This window comes from Halichoeres trimaculatus, unplaced genomic scaffold (genome assembly GCF_033239565.1).
Source record: "Halichoeres trimaculatus isolate MK-OKI-2021-1 unplaced genomic scaffold, fHalTri1.1 fHalTri1_scaffold_19, whole genome shotgun sequence".
NCBI classification, from domain to species: Eukaryota; Metazoa; Chordata; class Actinopteri; order Labriformes; family Labridae; genus Halichoeres; species Halichoeres trimaculatus.
In genome coordinates, this window is record NW_027437197.1 from 5,128,547 (window position 1) to 5,146,538 (window position 17,992).

The 17,992-nt window shown below is 42.0% G+C and overlaps 1 protein-coding gene across 1 annotated transcript; it reads left to right on the plus strand.

Annotated features, from left to right (window-relative positions):
• Positions 1-1,368: 1,368 nt before the first annotated feature.
• Positions 1,369-17,960, plus strand: parp4 (poly (ADP-ribose) polymerase family, member 4). The gene is made up of 36 exons (XM_074695459.1): positions 1,369-1,516; positions 2,113-2,240; positions 2,796-3,018; positions 4,451-4,586; positions 5,060-5,138; positions 5,224-5,328; positions 5,468-5,626; positions 5,749-5,886; positions 6,000-6,167; positions 6,264-6,415; positions 7,362-7,493; positions 7,586-7,684; positions 7,809-7,992; positions 8,152-8,293; positions 8,382-8,524; positions 8,654-8,785; positions 8,888-8,974; positions 9,080-9,244; positions 9,369-9,415; positions 11,014-11,095; positions 11,229-11,366; positions 11,444-11,633; positions 11,883-11,953; positions 12,149-12,336; positions 12,447-12,546; positions 12,658-12,828; positions 12,914-12,994; positions 13,110-13,190; positions 13,287-13,382; positions 14,945-15,061; positions 15,134-15,244; positions 15,630-16,477; positions 16,663-16,735; positions 16,960-17,062; positions 17,233-17,365; positions 17,539-17,960. Exons 2-36 carry the CDS (start codon positions 2,115-2,117, stop codon positions 17,744-17,746), a joined length of 5,208 nt encoding a protein of 1,735 aa, XP_074551560.1. The 5' UTR covers positions 1,369-1,516; positions 2,113-2,114; the 3' UTR covers positions 17,747-17,960.
• Positions 17,961-17,992: the final 32 nt, after the last annotated feature.

A 17,992-nucleotide genomic window follows, 5' to 3' on the forward strand; every position in this document is an offset into this window, starting at 1 on the left:
TAATGCAATAAAACTTGTGCTGACTCAGTCTTTTCTGTTTAATTACTGTTAGCTTTAGTTTACTGTTTATTTAGATTAAAACAAAATACAAATACACACCAATTAATGAAATGGTCAAGGACTGGCCCGTGGTCCTCTTCTTTATCATACAGGAGGCTCACTAAAGCTGTGTCATCTGCACATTTAATAAAGTGCTTATTTGGAAAGTGCTGGTGCATGAATTAGTATATGAAATAAATAACAGAGGAGACAAAACACATCCCTAAGGCGAACCTGTGCAGGTAGTCATATTGCTGGAGTATGATGATCCAACGTTAACCTGCTGAATTCTAAAACTCATAAAATCAACAATCCAAGACACAAGATCATCTTCAAGTAAAAATTTATTAATTAAAATATTTGCTAAAATAATGGGCTTGATTGTGTTGAAAGCAGATGAAAAGTCTGCAAATAAAATCTTGGCATGAGTTTTATATGACAGTAAGCTCACTATCTATCTGCTTTTCAAATATTAAAGCCTAATTTTTCCGGATTTTATCAAGGTCGACCAGGACACAGGACTAAATCATTGAAGTGAAAGTGAAAGTGAAAGTGAAGTTTCGTCACTTTGCCGACAGGGGGCCCCAAATCAGCATAAACTTCAACTACAGGGCCTTAAAATAATCATCCCTTTAAAATGTCGTGTCTTGGAGGTAGTTAGTGTTAGTTTATTGGCTTTTAACCAGTTTTACCAGCTAGAAACATTTGCAGACACAATTTAATGTATCAGACTACACTCATAAAAGTTATTTCCTGGTGTAACATGATCTTTGTGTCAGTGTTCATGCAGAAAACCTTACCCTGGTAATTTAGTCATCAGTACTGTGTCTGTTTTTAGTGCCTATCCTCCTCCAGAGGCGGGAGTTGTAATGGGAGCAGCCCATTTTCATTTACTGGAACTTGATTTGAAACAGCAAGTTAGCTTTGTTTGGTCACTTTAAGTAAGATTGGAACAACTTCCTCTACTGGGAAATTCCTTCAAAATAAAAGCCAGACCGGGTATAGTCCCCAGGCTCAAATCTTTGGATCTGTTTTTATCACCTGTTTCGGTGATTTTGTTTTCCCCATGGCTTAGCATCAAGAAAATATGTCCAAAAAAAAAAGACATTTTGTTTAAGATAATATTTCCATGAGTCATTTTTTTTCTACGATGATTTTGCAAATATTTTTATTTTTCTTCCAAAGATTTGACTTATCTCTTCAAGTGTTCCCACTTTTACAAAATGTATCTATTATTTAATGGTTTCAAAATTTTAGCAAATATATCTTCAACTCACCGATACGTCCCGGTCCCAACTTTTATTTTTAATACACCGGAAGTACAAGCTAACCTGAGTCTACTTTGATACCAACTCACCTGAAGGACTTTTGGTGTTTTATCTGCATTGGTACACACTTCATCGGACTATTAGGAGCATCGACAACATCGAGGATATTTCCTGACATTAATGGGAGCAGCCTGGATGAATAATTTCAAGTAAAATTTCGATTTATGTATCAAACAAGACGCTGGATATATCGATAGCAAGCTAACGAATTAGCTAACTTTAAGTTTTATTTTGAAAAACTGCATGCACGATATAATTTACTCGACTATAAGTTTTTTTTAAGATTGTCACTTTAACTACGGAAGAGGATTAGGGCCACTGGGGAAAAAATATTACGGTCAAATTATTATTATTATTGTTGTTGTTATTATTATTATTATTATTATTATTATTATTATTATTATTATTATTATTATTATTATTATTATTATTATATTAAAGTTTGAATTTTTATGTCATCCCAGAATAATAATACTGATTTAAAAAAAATGTGACCTAAATAATACTTTTCTGTAGTTAGCTTAATTTGTTGTGTGTAATGATTTGTAAGAAGTTATTTGCAAAATAAACTTCAGTTTAATTCACTTCAATCGACGGTTGACGATTTCGTGACATAGACATAAAATATACCATTTATACCATTTACCCGAAGATAAAGAGATAAATTTTACGGGAAGCAATCAGCTGACTTCTGCTTCCTTGTATTGATCTGTCTCCTTTGTGTGGGTGTGTCCTCTCTTTGCAGGCATGGCTGTGTTTGAGAACTGCTCTGTGCTCCTGGAGCTCAGAAATGTTCCCTTCAAGGAGAAAAAGGAGCTACAGTCTGCGGTGACAGAGAATGGGGGCAGGATCTCCTTCGTGGTCAATAAACAGGTCAGAGGATGTGGTTGTGGTTTCTTTTTGAGTTTGTCTGTGCATTGACCAGCCTGTTCAGGACCTTGTTTCAAAAATAGAGATGTAGAGATGTGAAGGTGAGAGGTTTTCCTTCCAGGTACTGATTCAGATTCAGATTCAGTCAATACAGAACACACCTCTGATACCAGGGCAGTTAAGCAAACTATGTTAGTAGATAATGAGCACAGATCAATGACCTTTGGCTTATTTTGACTAACATCCCACACTCTGCAGGCACCGCTCTAACTTTTATTGTCTCATGGCAATAAACTGACATCTGTGCCAGGTCACTCTCCTAAAAAGAGTTTAATCTCAATGAGGGTTTCACCTGGTTAAATAAAGGATCGCAAACATAATAGCAATCAGCAAGGGCCAGTCTATTAGGGCACCATATCACTATAAATCTATATCACTATAGTTCTATATCACCATATCACTATATCACTATAATTTCAGTTCAGATTGCACATGCTTCCCGTATAATATCATCACTGAACATTCACCACTCTCTGTCTTGTCCTACATTTCCCACAGTGCTCTTTCATCGTGACGAGCGATGTGTCCAACCTGAGCGCCAGCAGACTGCGCAACATCCAGAAATTCCAAGTGCCTGTGGTTGGGTTGGATTACGTGTACAGGTGTGTGGATGAAGGTGTTCTCCTTCCTGTGAAAGGATACGAGCTGGATGTTTCCCCTCCTGTTGCTCCTCCACCTCCTATTCCTCCTTCATCCCACCTGAAAAATCCACCTGTACAAGGTATTTGAACATCACATCATAACACAACATGCATCTGCAGATGCTTGTCAGTAACTCTTCATGCATCTAGCTTTCTCTGAGGACCTCTGCTGGTTGGCACACGCCTCTGCAGGAGTGAAGAAAGCCCAGCAGTGATTTCACTTCCTGAGAGTACTTTTAAATAACAGACTGTACACACTTTGAATCCTGTCTAGTCCAGGGGTCCTCAACCTGTGGCTCTGGAGCCTCATGTGGCTCTTTGACTCCTTTGCAGTGGCTCCTTGTAGCTTTAAAAAATATAATTGAAATAAAGATTTTTTTTGTTACAAAGGGAATAAATGATAACAGCACGGACACTAAGTAAAATCATGACTTAATATTTTGTACTGAAAATGTATCATCTCTTGATAAAAGGCTTTCAATTTTTTTTGAAATTTTAAGAACTTTTTTTAAATCCAATTTTTTTTTTTACATTTTTGCAAATTAAGAAAAAGAATCCAAATTTTAGCAAATTTTTGAAATTTAACTGAAAGCCCCTGTTTTTGCAATTTCGAGAATTTTGGCAATTTTTGGAAATGAAGAAAATTTTTAAATTGCATTATCTAGGTTTTTTTGTGCAAATTTATGACATTTCAGCATATTTATTAAATATCAAAATTTGCACATTTTTGAATTTTATATTGAAATCCCCTTTTTTGCAACTTTTGCAAATTTTGACAATTTTCTGGAAATAAAGCAAAACTTTGAAATTGCATTATTTCGTTTTTATTTTTTGCAAATTTATGACATTTTAGCATTTTTGTTAAATCAAAATTTTGCACATATTTTAATTTCAATTTTTTAATTTTGCCAATTTTTGAATTCTTTATCAAAATCCCCTTTTTTGCAATTTTATGAAATTTTGACAATTTTTTGGAAATGAAGCAGAATTTTGAAATTGCATTATTTAGGGTTTTCTTTTTGCAAATTTATTACATTTCAGCAAATGAAATACCAAAATTTTGCACATTTTTTTATCTCAGTTTTTAATTTTGTAACTTTAAAAAATTCTTAATTTTAAATTTCCAACTTATTGAAATTATATCAATTTTTACAAATGTATAAAATGTATGACATTAAAAGTTTCTCTTTTTTTAAAAAAATTGCAAATTTAATACAAAATAAATAACTATAATTTTTCACTAGATTATCCTCTTTTGTGTCCTTATGTAAAAGATGAAGTAGTTTTTGCGGCTCCTGAATGACTTTAATCCAGGTGAGCTGAGGCTAAATGGCTCCTTTGAAAGTAAAGATTGCAGACCCCTGTTCTAGTGCAATGTCAACAAAGCCTTCTAGTCCCCCTTGTTCTAGTTCTGGGCCTGATCTTGCTGAACTGAATCATTCAAGATTCAAGTGCATGTGTTTTATGAAGCATTCATTGTATAATTTGGGTGGATCATTAATGTTTTTGCAGTGTCCAAAGTCACAGCGACTAAAGTGTCTGATAAGCCGGTCAAAGGCCGCACAAAGCCTGAAGTGGCCAAATCTGCCAGCCTGACTCAGACGACAGAGACTCCAGAAGAGGGCGAGAAAGTCTCAGCAAAGTCCAGGTGATTATCATCCTCATGTGGATGGGCGGACGTGGAGATGCTCAGCATTGTGGCAGATCAACACAGGAGATTCATCCTGACAGAGAAAAGTGATGATGATGAAAATGTTATCGATTAAACAGACTGAAGAACGACAGCAGGAGCTAACACGCGCTCTCTAGCAGAGCAGGCTTTGTCAGGTTAAGCTGGAACTAGTGATATAACCAGTTCTGCATCATTACAACATCATGATCCTCAGAAATAAGAAGCTGATTTTCACTTCAACACAGGGAAGTGCAAAGATGGTGCTGGCTCAGATAAAAGGAAGACTTTTATTCTCATAAGTTCCTGTTTGTGTCCCTTAAAGTTTGTGAGTAATTATTAAACTCAGGGAAGAGAAGAAAGGATGAAATAACCTGAACAGTGAGAGGTGTGTGCAGTATTATGAGTGTTTGTAATGACAGTACATCACTATAAGTTGTTAACTTTTCCAGATCTTACACTGAGACTGACTCTGATCTCCCAACATTCCCGGATGATTTTCAAGTGGCCAAATATTCAATCTTTGAAAAGGTGACGTTGCATTTCATGTTCAGTTTTTCACTCTTGCTTTGAATCTGTTTTCATCACTTTCTGTGTAAAATATGTTTTTCTGCAGCTGCACAGCAACACGTGGTATGTGCTGGAGCTTCAGAGTTACAGAGGAAAGGAAAGATGTCAGTACCGTGTGGTTCGATACCTGAAAGAGGATATATTATCCAAGGTATGAAGTCTCTCGTTGCAGCTGTTGATTCGTCTTGTTTGGTTTAATTTGTGAAGTTTTTCTTCCACGTGTCGGCCTCATCTTGCTTCTGAATCGTACGTGTTAAAGGCTGAACCTCTGTCTGTGTTTGTGCCCACAGAAAGCCGCAGTGAGGGACACGCTGGTGTTTCTGTCCACGTCAGAGGAGGCTCTGGAAGTGTACCAGGACCTGAGAGAGACCCTGCTGAATTCTGGTCTGAAGCTGAGGACCAACCTCCCTCCACAGGCCCAGACCCTGGGCTCTGATCCCCTCCAGCAGGTCTGACACCTCTCGTCTCTACACCAGACTCTGAGACTTTCTGATGGGAGCAGGATGCGCTGATCGTATCAAAGTACGTCAGACTGATCTCATTAGTTATTTTCCTTGTGTTTGACTTCCAGCTGCTTCTGGAGGAGAAGCTGAGCACGGGGAGCTTATCAGAAGAAGTGGGAGTGTTTGTGGAGCTGCTGTGGACTGAGGCTCTGGGCTGCCTCAGCAACATCCTCGCAGTTCCTGTCAACAAGCTCAGCCTGAACGATGTGAGGAGGTCTCTGTGGATTCTTCTGGAACCTGAGGAAACAGTGTGATCATAAGTCTTACTCCATGTCCACCTTTATCCATACTGTGTGTGTGTGTGTGTGTGTGTGTGTAGGTGAGCAGAGTGGAGGGCCTGTTGCTTCAGGCTCAGAGGAAGCTGAAAGAGGAAAAGCCGGCTGAGGTGGCGTCTCTGATGGAGGACGTTTACACCTTGCTGCCACACAGAGTGCAGCCCGCGCCGCCCACTGTGAAGCTCATCTCTCAGAAACTGGACCTCTGTCAGGTAACGCCAAACACACACATGTACCCAAACACACTCAGTGTGTGATGCTTTCCACAGTCTCATTTTGATTTGTTTGATTTGGTTTTTCTTACCAAGCTAATTCGAGACATGCTGAACGTGAGTGAGATGACTCTGAGAAGCCCCGTGTCGACCTGTTTGGGGAAGTACCGCGCTCTGAGGTGCAGCATTGAGGCCGTTCCTCCTGGCAGCTCAGAGTTTCAGGCTGTGACTGCTCCACTTCAGCACAGGTTGGATACTTCCCAGAGTTCTTGTTGCAGAATTGAACTCTCACACAGAGACAAACGCTGAGGTTTGACAGGGTTCCTGCGGATCCTTGAAAAGTCTTAAAAGGCATTGAATTCATAATTCTAAAAATAAGGCCTTAATTGGCATTAAAATGTCTTAAATCCAATTTTCAAAAGTCTTAAAAATTTAACCACATTAATAAGATTTATGTTAGATTGAACTAAAAAATATTTAGCAAAATGTATCTATTTTTCAAAAAGAATTCACTGATTTATTGTCATGGCAACATTGTGCAATCACAAAAGCAGAACTAACAAAGCAGTGATGTGGCTGCACCAGGATCTTTCAGAGCAGACACATGTCTTGGTTTTAACTACAGTGCCTGGAGAGGGAAAAAAAGGTGAAAAATTGGCAAAAAAAAAAAAAAAAAATCCAAAAGTAGTTAAGGAAAATAGTTTTTGGCAGCAAAATTGGGAATTAAATTCAAAAAACATGTAAAAATTCCAAAAATGTTTCTGACAGTGGTCAAAAAATGATGAATGGGGGCCAAAAAAGACATAAAGCTGTAAAAATGGGGTTAAAAAGAAGACAAAAAGCGATGTTTTATTTAAAATAAACATTCGGTTAAAATGGCCTCTCACTCAGGTAAATCCTGTGGTGTTTTTATTTTGTTTTTTTGTTTGTTTCAATTGTGGTTCGTTGCCAACTTGGTCTTAAATTTGATTTCGAACGGCCTCAAAAAAGTCTTAAATAGTCTTAAATTTAACTTGTCTTGAGCTGTAGGAACCCTGTTTGAGGTTTGATATGAAAGCAGACAGATCTGTGAGGTCACAGCTCATTATTTTATCCAAACTTTCTCTAACTGCTGAGACAAATGTCTGAGGAACGACCCTTCAGATAAACGTTGTGCAGCATCTCAGCGCCATGTTTCCTTCTGCGCTTTTGTAGCACCCGGCAGATCCAACAGGTCCTGCGTGTCAGCAGAGGAGTGGAGCTTCAGACGTTCAGGAGTGAGCTGGAGAACGTTAGGGGCCTCCTCCATTCCACCAGCCCGAGCAACTTGGTTGGAGTCCTTTCTCGGTGCGATCACACACACAAAACCACACACACCTGTATCCAGAAACAGAAATACACAGCTGTGCAGCTCACTTTGTCTCTCTGTCTCTCTTTAGGGGCCTGCTGTTGCCCCGCGTTGGAGTGGAGCATCATGGGATTGAGAGAACAGACATCGGTAACCTGGGAAGTGGGATCTACTTCGCTGATTCAATGGGGTTAGTGAAACAGCTGTCATGACGTGAAGCATGAAATCTCAACCTCACCTCAACCAGAGATGATACTGAGCTCCAACAGCACCGCCGTCGTCAGAAAGCGTGACTTTGTTTTGTTTGTTCACAGCTCCAGTTTGAAATACTCCAAGCCCAGCGAGACAGACGGCTCCCGGCTGCTGCTGGTGTGTGACGTGGCGTTGGGAAGGAGCAAAACCGTCAACAAAAAAGACTCCACACTGACCGAGGCTCCTGAGGGGTTCAACAGCGTGCTCGGTCTGCGACGGAGCCGTGGTAACCGCTCTGACTTTGAGGTAAAAAATGAAAGTTTCCCCAAAAGTAGATTGTTAAAAGACAGGCAGACACATACACACAGAAACACATGGATAAAACATTCAAAAGCCAGCTCTGACAGACTGTGGGAGGATTTTTGAGGGTGGTCTCAAACGTGTACAACCCTACCTGTGTTTCAGGACAACGAGTACGTCGTGTACAGTCCTGATCAGGTGAAGCTGAAGTATGTGGTGAAGTTCAGCATCGAGGGAGACCAGCTGAAGGAGTTCAGTCCTGCCGTCAACACCTCAGCTGAGCCGCGTCTGTCCTCCTCTAACCAAGGTGAGCACCAAACACCTGCAGAGTTCTCCTCAGTGTCGCGCTCAGATCCTTGAAATGAGCCTCGTGTGGGTGTGTCCTTTGTGTTCAGAGCTCACTTCAGAGGATGACGGGGTTGAAAATGTCAAAAACCCTCTGGAGGATGTGACAGCTGGACTGTTGGACAGCTCAGGTCAGCAGCTCCCCCTGCAGGCCGTGCATGTGAAGTGCAAACTGGTGGATCTGCTCTCTCAGGTGAAAGAGGGACACGTTCGTTTCTTACTTTCTCACATGTGGAATTGATTTGAGTTTATTGACTCGTACCAAATGAAAACACCGACACTCGTCTGACCGTGAAATCTTTTGCTGTCCGTCCTTATTTAGGTCGTCATTTTCCAGAAATACACCAACCAGAGCTCTGTGCCCATTGAGGCAAAGTACGTCTTCCCGTTGGATGATTCTGCAGCAGTGTGTGGGTTTGAAGCTTTCATCAATGGGAAACATGTGGTTGGACAGGTAACTCAAAGTTTCTAACCTCAGAGCTCGTTGTTTTTGATTTGATCCGTCTTTGTTTACTTATTTGTAAATGACTGTTTTTTCTTTGTCTGTGGATCTCAGGTGAAGGAGAAGGAAAAGGCTCGCAAGGAGTACAAGCAGGCTATTGAGAAAGGCCACGGAGCGTACCTCATGGACCAGGACGCCCCGGTACGTCCACAGTTCACCCTCAGACAAACATGTTTTTCATCTGACATCAGACCTCTTTCCAAAAGTCGCTTTTCTGGAAGTAATGTCATTTTTTCTTCCCTGCAGGATGTTTTCACCATCAGTGTGGGCAACCTGCCGCCCGGTGCAACCGTCCTCATTAAAGTCACCTTTGTGTCCGAGCTGATCATCAAGAACGGGGAAATTATCTTCAGTCTGCCTGGAAGTGTGGCTCCATGGCAGGAGAGTGCAGCGCTCAACCAGACCACACAGGTAAGAAGAACCTGCACAGGGGGGACAAAACCGTCACACGTCACAGAATCAGGTTTTTTAGGATATTTTCAGAAAGCAATTTTATTTGTTTTTGTTGTAAAGTTTGTGAATTGTTTCTCAACAGGCCACTGTGGAGAAGGTTTGTGTGACAGATGAGGCAGCAAGTACGAGGTGAGTTACATCATGTGTTCGTTAAGACTCATTTAGTCCATCACATCCTTACTTCCTGATCTTTAACTGCACAGTTTATCCCTGTTTTAAGATTAGATGCTGGCTATAAACACTTACAAACACCTTCAACCAGAACAATAACACAACAAACACCACATTCAGAGCAGTTCAGGTGGAAACAGCTGCAGCAGCACGTCTGGTTTTTAACCAGCCCAAAACAGGATGTCACTCCGCTGTTAATCACTCTTCACCTTCAAATTCAAAGCTCTTCTTCTGGCTACAAAACATTGACAAGAACAGCTCCTTCCTACCTGGGGTCCCTCATCCAGGTCTACACTCCTTCTCGCCCACTACGCTCTGCTTGTGAAAGACGCCTGGTGCTCCCAGCCTAGTGCGGCTCCAAATCACGAGCCAGACTCTTCTCCTCTGTTGTTCCTAAATGGTGAATGAATTACCAAACTCTTTACAATCCACAGAGTCCCTTTCTACTTTGAGATGTCTGAAGACTCATCTGTTCAGGGAACACTTAGACCCTTAATCTGAGCCTTCTCCTCTTTATCCTCAGGGGTAGAATGAGTCAGTAGGTCTCAGACTCAGCTCTTAGTGAATTTTCAGCACTAATCCCTGAATGTTGTTTAAGGTTGAAGTATGTTGTTGCAACAAGTAATCGTGGTTTGTTGGCTAGATTATTCTACACTAGTTAAAATAAATGAATAAATAAATAATAAGAAATCCTGCACTGAATAACTTGTAGCACTGTTGTTGCACTAACTTGGTTTTTCCTTCTGTCAAAATTCTTGCTTGTGTTGTACGTCGCTTTGGACAAAAGCGTCTGATAAATGAAACTGTAGAAATGTAGTAGATTTAAGAGACAGTCGTATTTACAGTTTACAGTTTCATTTAGCAGACGCTTTAGCGACTTATTATTTTTTATTCATTTATTTATTTATTTATTTATTTATTTGGGGGGGGGGTACAATAATCAACAAGCCAACTGCATGCAATGCTGCAACAGTATACCTCAATCTTCAACAAAATTCAGTAATAGTGCTAAAAAATAACAAGAGCGGAGTCTTAGACCTACTGACTCATTCTCCCCCTGAGGACAAAGAGGAGAAGGGTCAGATTAAGGGTCTAAGTGTTCCCTGAACAGATGAGTCTTCAGACATCTCTTAAAGTAGAAAGAGACTCCGTGGATCATATAGAGTTAGGTAATTCATTCACCATTTGGGAACAACAGAGGAGAAGAGTCTGGCTCGTGATTTTGGAGCCGCGCTGGGCTGGGAGCACCAGGCGTCTTTCACAAGCAGAGCGTAGTGGGCGAGAAGGAGTGTAGACCTGGATGAGGGATCCCAGGTAGGCAGGAGCCGTTCTTCTCATTGTTTTGTAAGCCAGAAGAAGAGCTTTGAATTTGATTCAAGCTGCTACTGGAAGCCAGTATTTATCAGCTGATCTATAACTCATCAGTGAATCAGGCTTTGGATGATCAATAAATCTGTTTTTGGGTGAATATTGTGAAGGAAAAGTCGCTTTGTTCTGCTTCATTTACTCCTGTGATGCAGTAAGAGGCTGAGCTGAATGTGTGTTTCATCCCTCAGAGAGTTCACCCTGGACATATCGATAGAGATGCCACGTGAGATCATTTACCTGAGTTGCCTCACTCACATAGTCAATATTAAGGTAAATTGAGTGTTTATATAAAGTCTGCATGATGCAGTCTAATAAAGTTATTGTCGTGAAGAGCTCACAGGAAGTTGTCCTCTCCCATCATGAAGACACGTTTGTGCAACTATGTGTGTTTTTGATGCCACAGAAAACAGACTGTAAGGCCGTAGTGAGTGTGCTGCCAGGACAGGTCATGACTCAGGAAGGTTTCCGGCTGTCCATCGTTGTGACGGAGCTGTGGCTGCCCAGGATGTGGGTGGAGAACCACCCTGAAAAGGACAGCCAGGTCTGTTTGTCTTCAAGTCGTCCTCCTCTTTCTCTGTCTGTGTTGTTTCTCTGATGTCTCTAGTCTCTCTCCTCCAGGCCTGCATGTTGGTTTTTTATCCAGACTTTGACGATGTCTCCAGTTCAGCAGCCGACGAGGTCGTCCTGTTGATCGACACATCAGAGTCCATGAAGGGAGAGTCACTCTGCATGGCTCAGAAAATCGCCCTGCAGGTCCTCAGACACCTCGATGACGACTTCAGAGTCAATGTCGTCTTGTTTGGGACGGGTACGTCTTTAAATTTAGTGTTTCAATAAAACATCAATAAGACGGACGTAAACACGTAAACATAAATCTTCTCATCAAATCAGTCTTGTTTTGAAATGTTTGTGTAGGTGAGGTGAACTCTCCTTTAACTTCCAGTTTCTCTCATCGCTCCAAAGGGTTTTAGTCTGCAGCTCTAGAATCAGTTTCTCATCTTTCATGATCTTATAAACTTTACACAGCAACTTCTCTTCCTGTGTTTTTGTCCCTCAGACCATAAGGAGGCTTTCCTGACAGCGCAGCCGCTTAAAGAAGCTCATCAGACAGCCAAAAACTTCATCAAGGTGAGTCCTGATTGTTTTTATGTCCAACATTTTTAGACATTTACTGGTTAATAACATCAGAGGAGTCACTGAGACAGTCAGTGCAGCTGTGAGAGTTTGTTTCATCCTTTGCTCTGTAATGGGAAACAGGATTTTTAGGATCTAAAAAAAGTTATTTAAAGTCTCAATAAACGTCTGTGTCCTCTCTCCCTCTAGTCCTTCACTCCAGTAGGGGGCAGCACTGAGCTGTGGCGCCCCCTGCGAGCTCTCAGCCTGCTGCCTCCCTCCTGTGGCGTCCGGAACCTTCTGCTCCTGTCCGACGGCCACATCCAGAACAGCGAGCTGACCTTGAAGCTGCTCAGAGAAAACGCTCAGCACAGCCGCCTCTTCACCTGCGGCCTCAGGTCTGAGCGGGTCACGCACCGAAACACGTTTTCATCAGCTGCTTCTTTCACAGCACAGTTAGCTTTCTCATCCTTACACTAAACTCACAAAGTGTTTCTTTTCATTTCAGCCCAACAGCCAATCGGCACATGCTGAGAGCCCTGGCACAGGCAGGGGGCGGAGCCTACGAGTTCTTCGACACAAAAACCAAACACACATGGGCTGAAAAGGTGAAACTGATGAACAGCTTTTCCACAGGATAACGAGCTCATCTGATAAAACAGCTCCTACGTTAATCACAGCTTCACCTGTTGGCTCTGCTTCCCCTCTCCTGTCGGCAGGTTGCGTGTCAGCTGAAGCGTATTGAGTCTGTCAGCTGCAGCTCAGTGTCGGTGAAGTGGCAGCAGTTTAACCCAACAGCGCCCCCTCCTGTGCAAGCCCCCAAGCAGCTCCATGCTCTGTTCAGTGCCTGTCCCACGCTGGTGTTCGGCTTTGTGCCTCACTGCACTCAGGTGTGAAGTTTATAGATTCAAAACGAAGTAAATAAAGATTGAAACAAACGTCTGTCACACTCACAGCGTTTGTTGGTTCACACAGGCCACGCTGCGTGGAAACCTGAGCGGGCAGGAGCTGGAAACCATGGTGTCCACCACTGAGCTGCAGAAGACTAAGGGCACGGTCTGAACACACACATTCACACTCAGTCTCAACAATACCTGCTGAAAACGCTCCTGTGAAATCAGAATCTGTTTGCCAGTGAAGCTGGTTTCACCTTGAATCTGTGTGTGTCTAGTTTCTTCACAAGCTCACAGCAAGAGCCGTTATCAGGGATTATGAAGACGGGAGCCTGGATACCAATGAAGCTGAACATGAGGTTTGTCTGTTTGTGTCACTGAGTGAAACTGAAGTTAATTCTCTTTAGATATCAAGTCTGAGCTCCACAAGTTGACCAGAAATGTTCTTCATCCAGGGGAAGAAGGCGGAGCTGAAGGACTTCATCGTCAACCTGAGTAAAGAGTTCTCCATCCTGTCTCAGTTCACCAGCTTTGTGGCCATCGAGGAGCGGGTTTGTGCAGTTTTCAGCCTGTTTGATGCTTGGGTGGAAGACTGGATCCACCTGATCTAGATACAGATTAATAAAGACCAGCAAATCCAGATAACCAGTGTTTAAACTGGACAACATGCTGCCAAATCCACCTGAGATGAACGATTCTGGCAGAAGAAAATGTGACAGTTTGGGGCAAGTTCCTGAGTTGATCCATATGAAGAATATCTTTGGTAGAGGGAAAATTGTAGATTTGTAATTTTGTGGAGCCCACCTTTGTTTTTATTTTTCATAATTTAAATGGTAATCCAGTCTGAATCACCCCTCTGCTGGGATTAGGGTAATCCTGATTTTGGAACCAAAGTTGTTGCCATAGTTATCGGAGGTCTGAATCAATTTAGGCAGGATTACTTCCTCCAGTATGATCCAATCAGATCTTCCTGTCTCTCTGAGACTTGATCTGATCTGAGAAGTTTAACGAGATTTTTCACTTTTAGGTTTTAAAAGTTTGTGGAATCTCTCATTTTAATTCAGGATGGCGTTTCCTCACTCCTCTAATTCTTACTCTTGTTTTCTGTCAGAATTTCCTTTTAATGAATAGAATAGAATAGAACTTTATCGTTATTGTAACACGTACAATAAAATTGAAGTCACAGCAGCAATTAAGAAAACAAGAAAACAGCTTCTTCAGCAGTCTGTTCAGTATCTATCCCCTGGATCCCGTCTGCTCACAGCAGGTGAAGGTGTCCAGTGTTAGCTCTGTTAGCCATGTCTGTGAATAGCATGATGCTACTCTGCCTTCTGGTATTCCCTCTGTTGCTGGGTTAGCACAGCTAGCTCATCCATCTTATTGGAGACAGATCTTACATCCCCAAAATTGATGGATGGAAGGACAGGTCCATGTCGTCACTTCTTAGCTCACACCTGAAAACCAGCACGTCGTCCTCACCTCCTTCTCCTCAGCTTGTGGGAAACATCCGGCCTTGCACCAGTTAGCATTGACATGCTACAGGCTGCTAACAGCTGATTTTACATGTAAACAATGCAGCCATGGTTACATGTAGGATCTCCAGACAAACACAGGAGAAAAAGTAGTAAAAATATCACTGAAGCTACAAAAAGTTTGGTGTCCATGACCAACAAATGAACCATACAAAGTAATGATCCACTCCAAATACAAAGATTATGAAAAAGAGACACAAAAATTACAAGAAATGGACAAAGAAGAGAGAGTTGCTACAAAAGGCAGCCATAGCCAACAGGGCGGCACCTCGCAATGTCTTTGTTATTCATATATTTATTATATATATTATGATATAACAATATATATTATTTGTTAATTTTGTCTTTGTGTGTGTGTATATTGAATGTAGTTTGGGGAGGGGGGATTGCAGGAGTCTTATTTTTTTATTTTTTATTTTTTAATGCAATTTTCTGCTTTTTATCATTATTTCATGTTATCATTTCTTGTTATTTATTTATTTTGTAAAGCACTTTGTTTTACAAAGTCCTGTATGAAAAGTGCTTTACAAATAAAGTTTGATTGATTAATTGAAGTCAAACTAAAACATTTCTTGCTTTAGGACCCAGGACAAACAGAGGAGGGCTTCACAGACATCCCCAAACTGATTGCAGAGGAAGATGTGGACATCCTCCCCTACCTCGGGTGGAGAGATTCTGCTGAATCGGAAGAAGAATCCGTAAGTGCCAAGTTAAACTCTGTGTGTATGATTATGATCTCTTTCACTGAGCTGTGTTTGTCTCTCTTGTAGGATGACGATATGGGCTTTGGTCTTTTTAGTGATGAAGCTGAATCTAGATCTGATGTTTGGATGTCAATGATGGATAACATTGCTGGTACACAGAAGGATCAGTGTGACGAGGTAAATCCTTTCACACAGCAAAAGCTCAGTCCACAGGGACTTAGACTTTTAGCGTAGTTGTTGTCGGTCTTCCAACACCAGCTAGCTTCACAGTCTTAGCTTAAACTACTCATTCTTAATTGGAAACACATATTTAAACATTTAAACAGACTAAAAAAGCTTTCAATAACACTTGTGTCAGCTCAACAATCATTTCTATAAGAGCAGGAGGGGATTTGTCTATTATCTGTTACAGTTTGGCGTCATTACATCTTAAATCTAGCTCTTAAAAAGTAAGGCCAATTCTGTTGAGCCCCCTGAGTTCAGGTTGTATCACCTCAGGATGTAAAAGTAGACCTTTTGTGACCTGTAGTGAGCTGGACTGTGTCTTTTGTGTTTTTTGTAGAAATTGTTGGGAGAGGACGTGTGGGTGAAAGGGTTTGAAACCTATGGCCTTGACAATATTATGTCAGAAAGTTACATGGCGAAGGAGTTCAAGTCATTGGCGTTGGACATGACTCTTGAGATAGATGGCAGTCTAGACTCCAGTGAAGAGAGCAGTGGAATAGAGGGAGTACGTACACTCGGCTCGATCCCTATTCCCCACTGGGATCCTTCTCCTCCTCCTCCTCCTATGGCTTATTTTAAGGCCAAAACATTTCGTGCTGGTCCTCCTCCTCTCTCTGCTGATGACATACGAGGCCCTTTACTTCAAAAGCCAATGCCAGGCACGTCTGGTTCTCTTTTCTCTTCTTGCCGTCGTGGTAGTCCAACTCCCCCTGTTCCTTCTGACAGTCTGGCCAGTGTCAGAGACTCAACGCCAGAGAGACGCACAGTTTCTGACGTACAGAAGATGTATGAACTGACATGGGAGATGGAGCCAACCAAAAGCAGCCGTGACACCGGTCCTGTTGTTGCTGAAGAGCGATCGTTTGACTCTAAAGCTGCTGCCTCTCGGGGACGACTGTCGTTAGGTGCTACTTTAGGGTTTTCTGAAGCAAGGTTTAAAAAAAAAGGAGTCCCTCCACAAGAGTGCCTGATAAAAGATAGAGTGAAAAGTCCACCTGATTCTGTTGAAGTGATGAAACGACGACAAAGATCAGCAAGATGTCGATTTAAAGACACTGACGATGCTGATGAGGACCAGAGTGAAGCAGAAACTGAAGGAGGTCAACGTCAGTCTGCTCCAAAGACCTGGGGATCGTTGCCAGCTCGCCGTCCTGTGCCACTCAACTACCGAAAGGCGGCTGAAGGGTAAAACCGTTTTCAAAACGCTCTCCTTTTTGTAAATGTTTGAATGGTTTAGTTAAAGACGATCTGGGACTGGTGAAGATTTCTGTTATTTCTAAGAGCTTGAATGTTTTTAATTCAAAGTCACACACAAACATACAGCATCACGTTGTACTGTGAGTTTTTACTTTGAGCCTCTTGTTGTGAAGTTTCAGCTTCGGGTCAGCAAAGTTTAAAGCTCCGAAGCTGTGGTGGAGTAAGATCTTCCAGCTGCAGCATCCAGTAAGAGAAGATGACTTTTCATTACCAGTTACTGAACGTTCAATAAATCAAAATGATGAATTTTTATTAGATTTAAATGATGAATGATGATGAATCCTCCAGGATGTGGAGTCAGTACGACTGTCTCACTGTCTCTGATCGTGTCCAAGCCTCCACAGTCTGTGAAGACCGTCCTGAGACTGCAACTCCTAAACTAAATGTGAAGCTCTCTGTCTGTGTTTCAGGACGGTTACTGGGAGATCAGCTCAGAGCTGGGTGATTACATAAATGTGGACGTGGAAATGTTCGCCAACGTGTTCCTGAAAAACAAGGGCATCAACTCCCTGGGTGAGGACTGTGAGAGTCTTTAACGCTGGAATAAATTTGTCATCAAACATTTTTAAAGGAAGAAGATTCAAGAGTAGAGACACAAATATTCACATTTCAACTTAAAATCTGTTGTGTGTGTGTGTGTGTGTGTGTGTGTGTGTGTGTGTGTGTGTGTGTGTGTGATGAAGGTGAGAGGGCCCGTGAAGACATCCTGAGGCTGGTGGCGACTCTTCTCGTTCTGCAGCTGATGAGGATGGAGAAGCTGGAGGAAGGCAAACGGCTCTGCACCCTCTTCCGCCTGGACGACTCGTCTCAGCCCAGGTCTGCTCAAACACCATCAAAACCACAAGAAGAGAGTGTGTCGTGATGTTAGACGGCCATAATCCATCAGTGTTTACAGAAAAACACACTCTTTATTCTACATCCTGATGTTGTTTCAGAAAACGTTGAGACCTGGTCATTATTTTGAGATAACGCTGGATTTTTCCCCGCAGGCCTGAGCGCTGGGAGGAGGTGAAGAAGGCGGTGGACTGGGTCCGCTGGGCTGACCAGCAGTACCCGTGTGTCTACAGCCGGCTTGAGTTCGGTTTGAGCTGGGAATCCTCCACCCGGCAGCTGCTGGGCTACGAGGCTCTGCCCCCTTTCTCCCCCCTCAGTGGTCTGACCCTGCAGAAGAGTCCTGTTCCTCTGCTGGTCCACTGAGTCTGCCAGGGTGATGGAGCAGGAAGAATAAGAGGGACTTAGAGTATGAGACCTGATTGTGCTTATAGCTTACATAGATATGCTCACACTTTTGTGCTTAAGCAACATTTTATAACCTGACATTTTAATTCACACTGCAAAAACTGAACTCTTATCAAGTGTTTTTGTCTTTTTTTAAGTAAAAATCGTCTTATTATACTCGATACGAGCCACTTTCAACTTATAAATCAAAAAAAATGTCTTGTT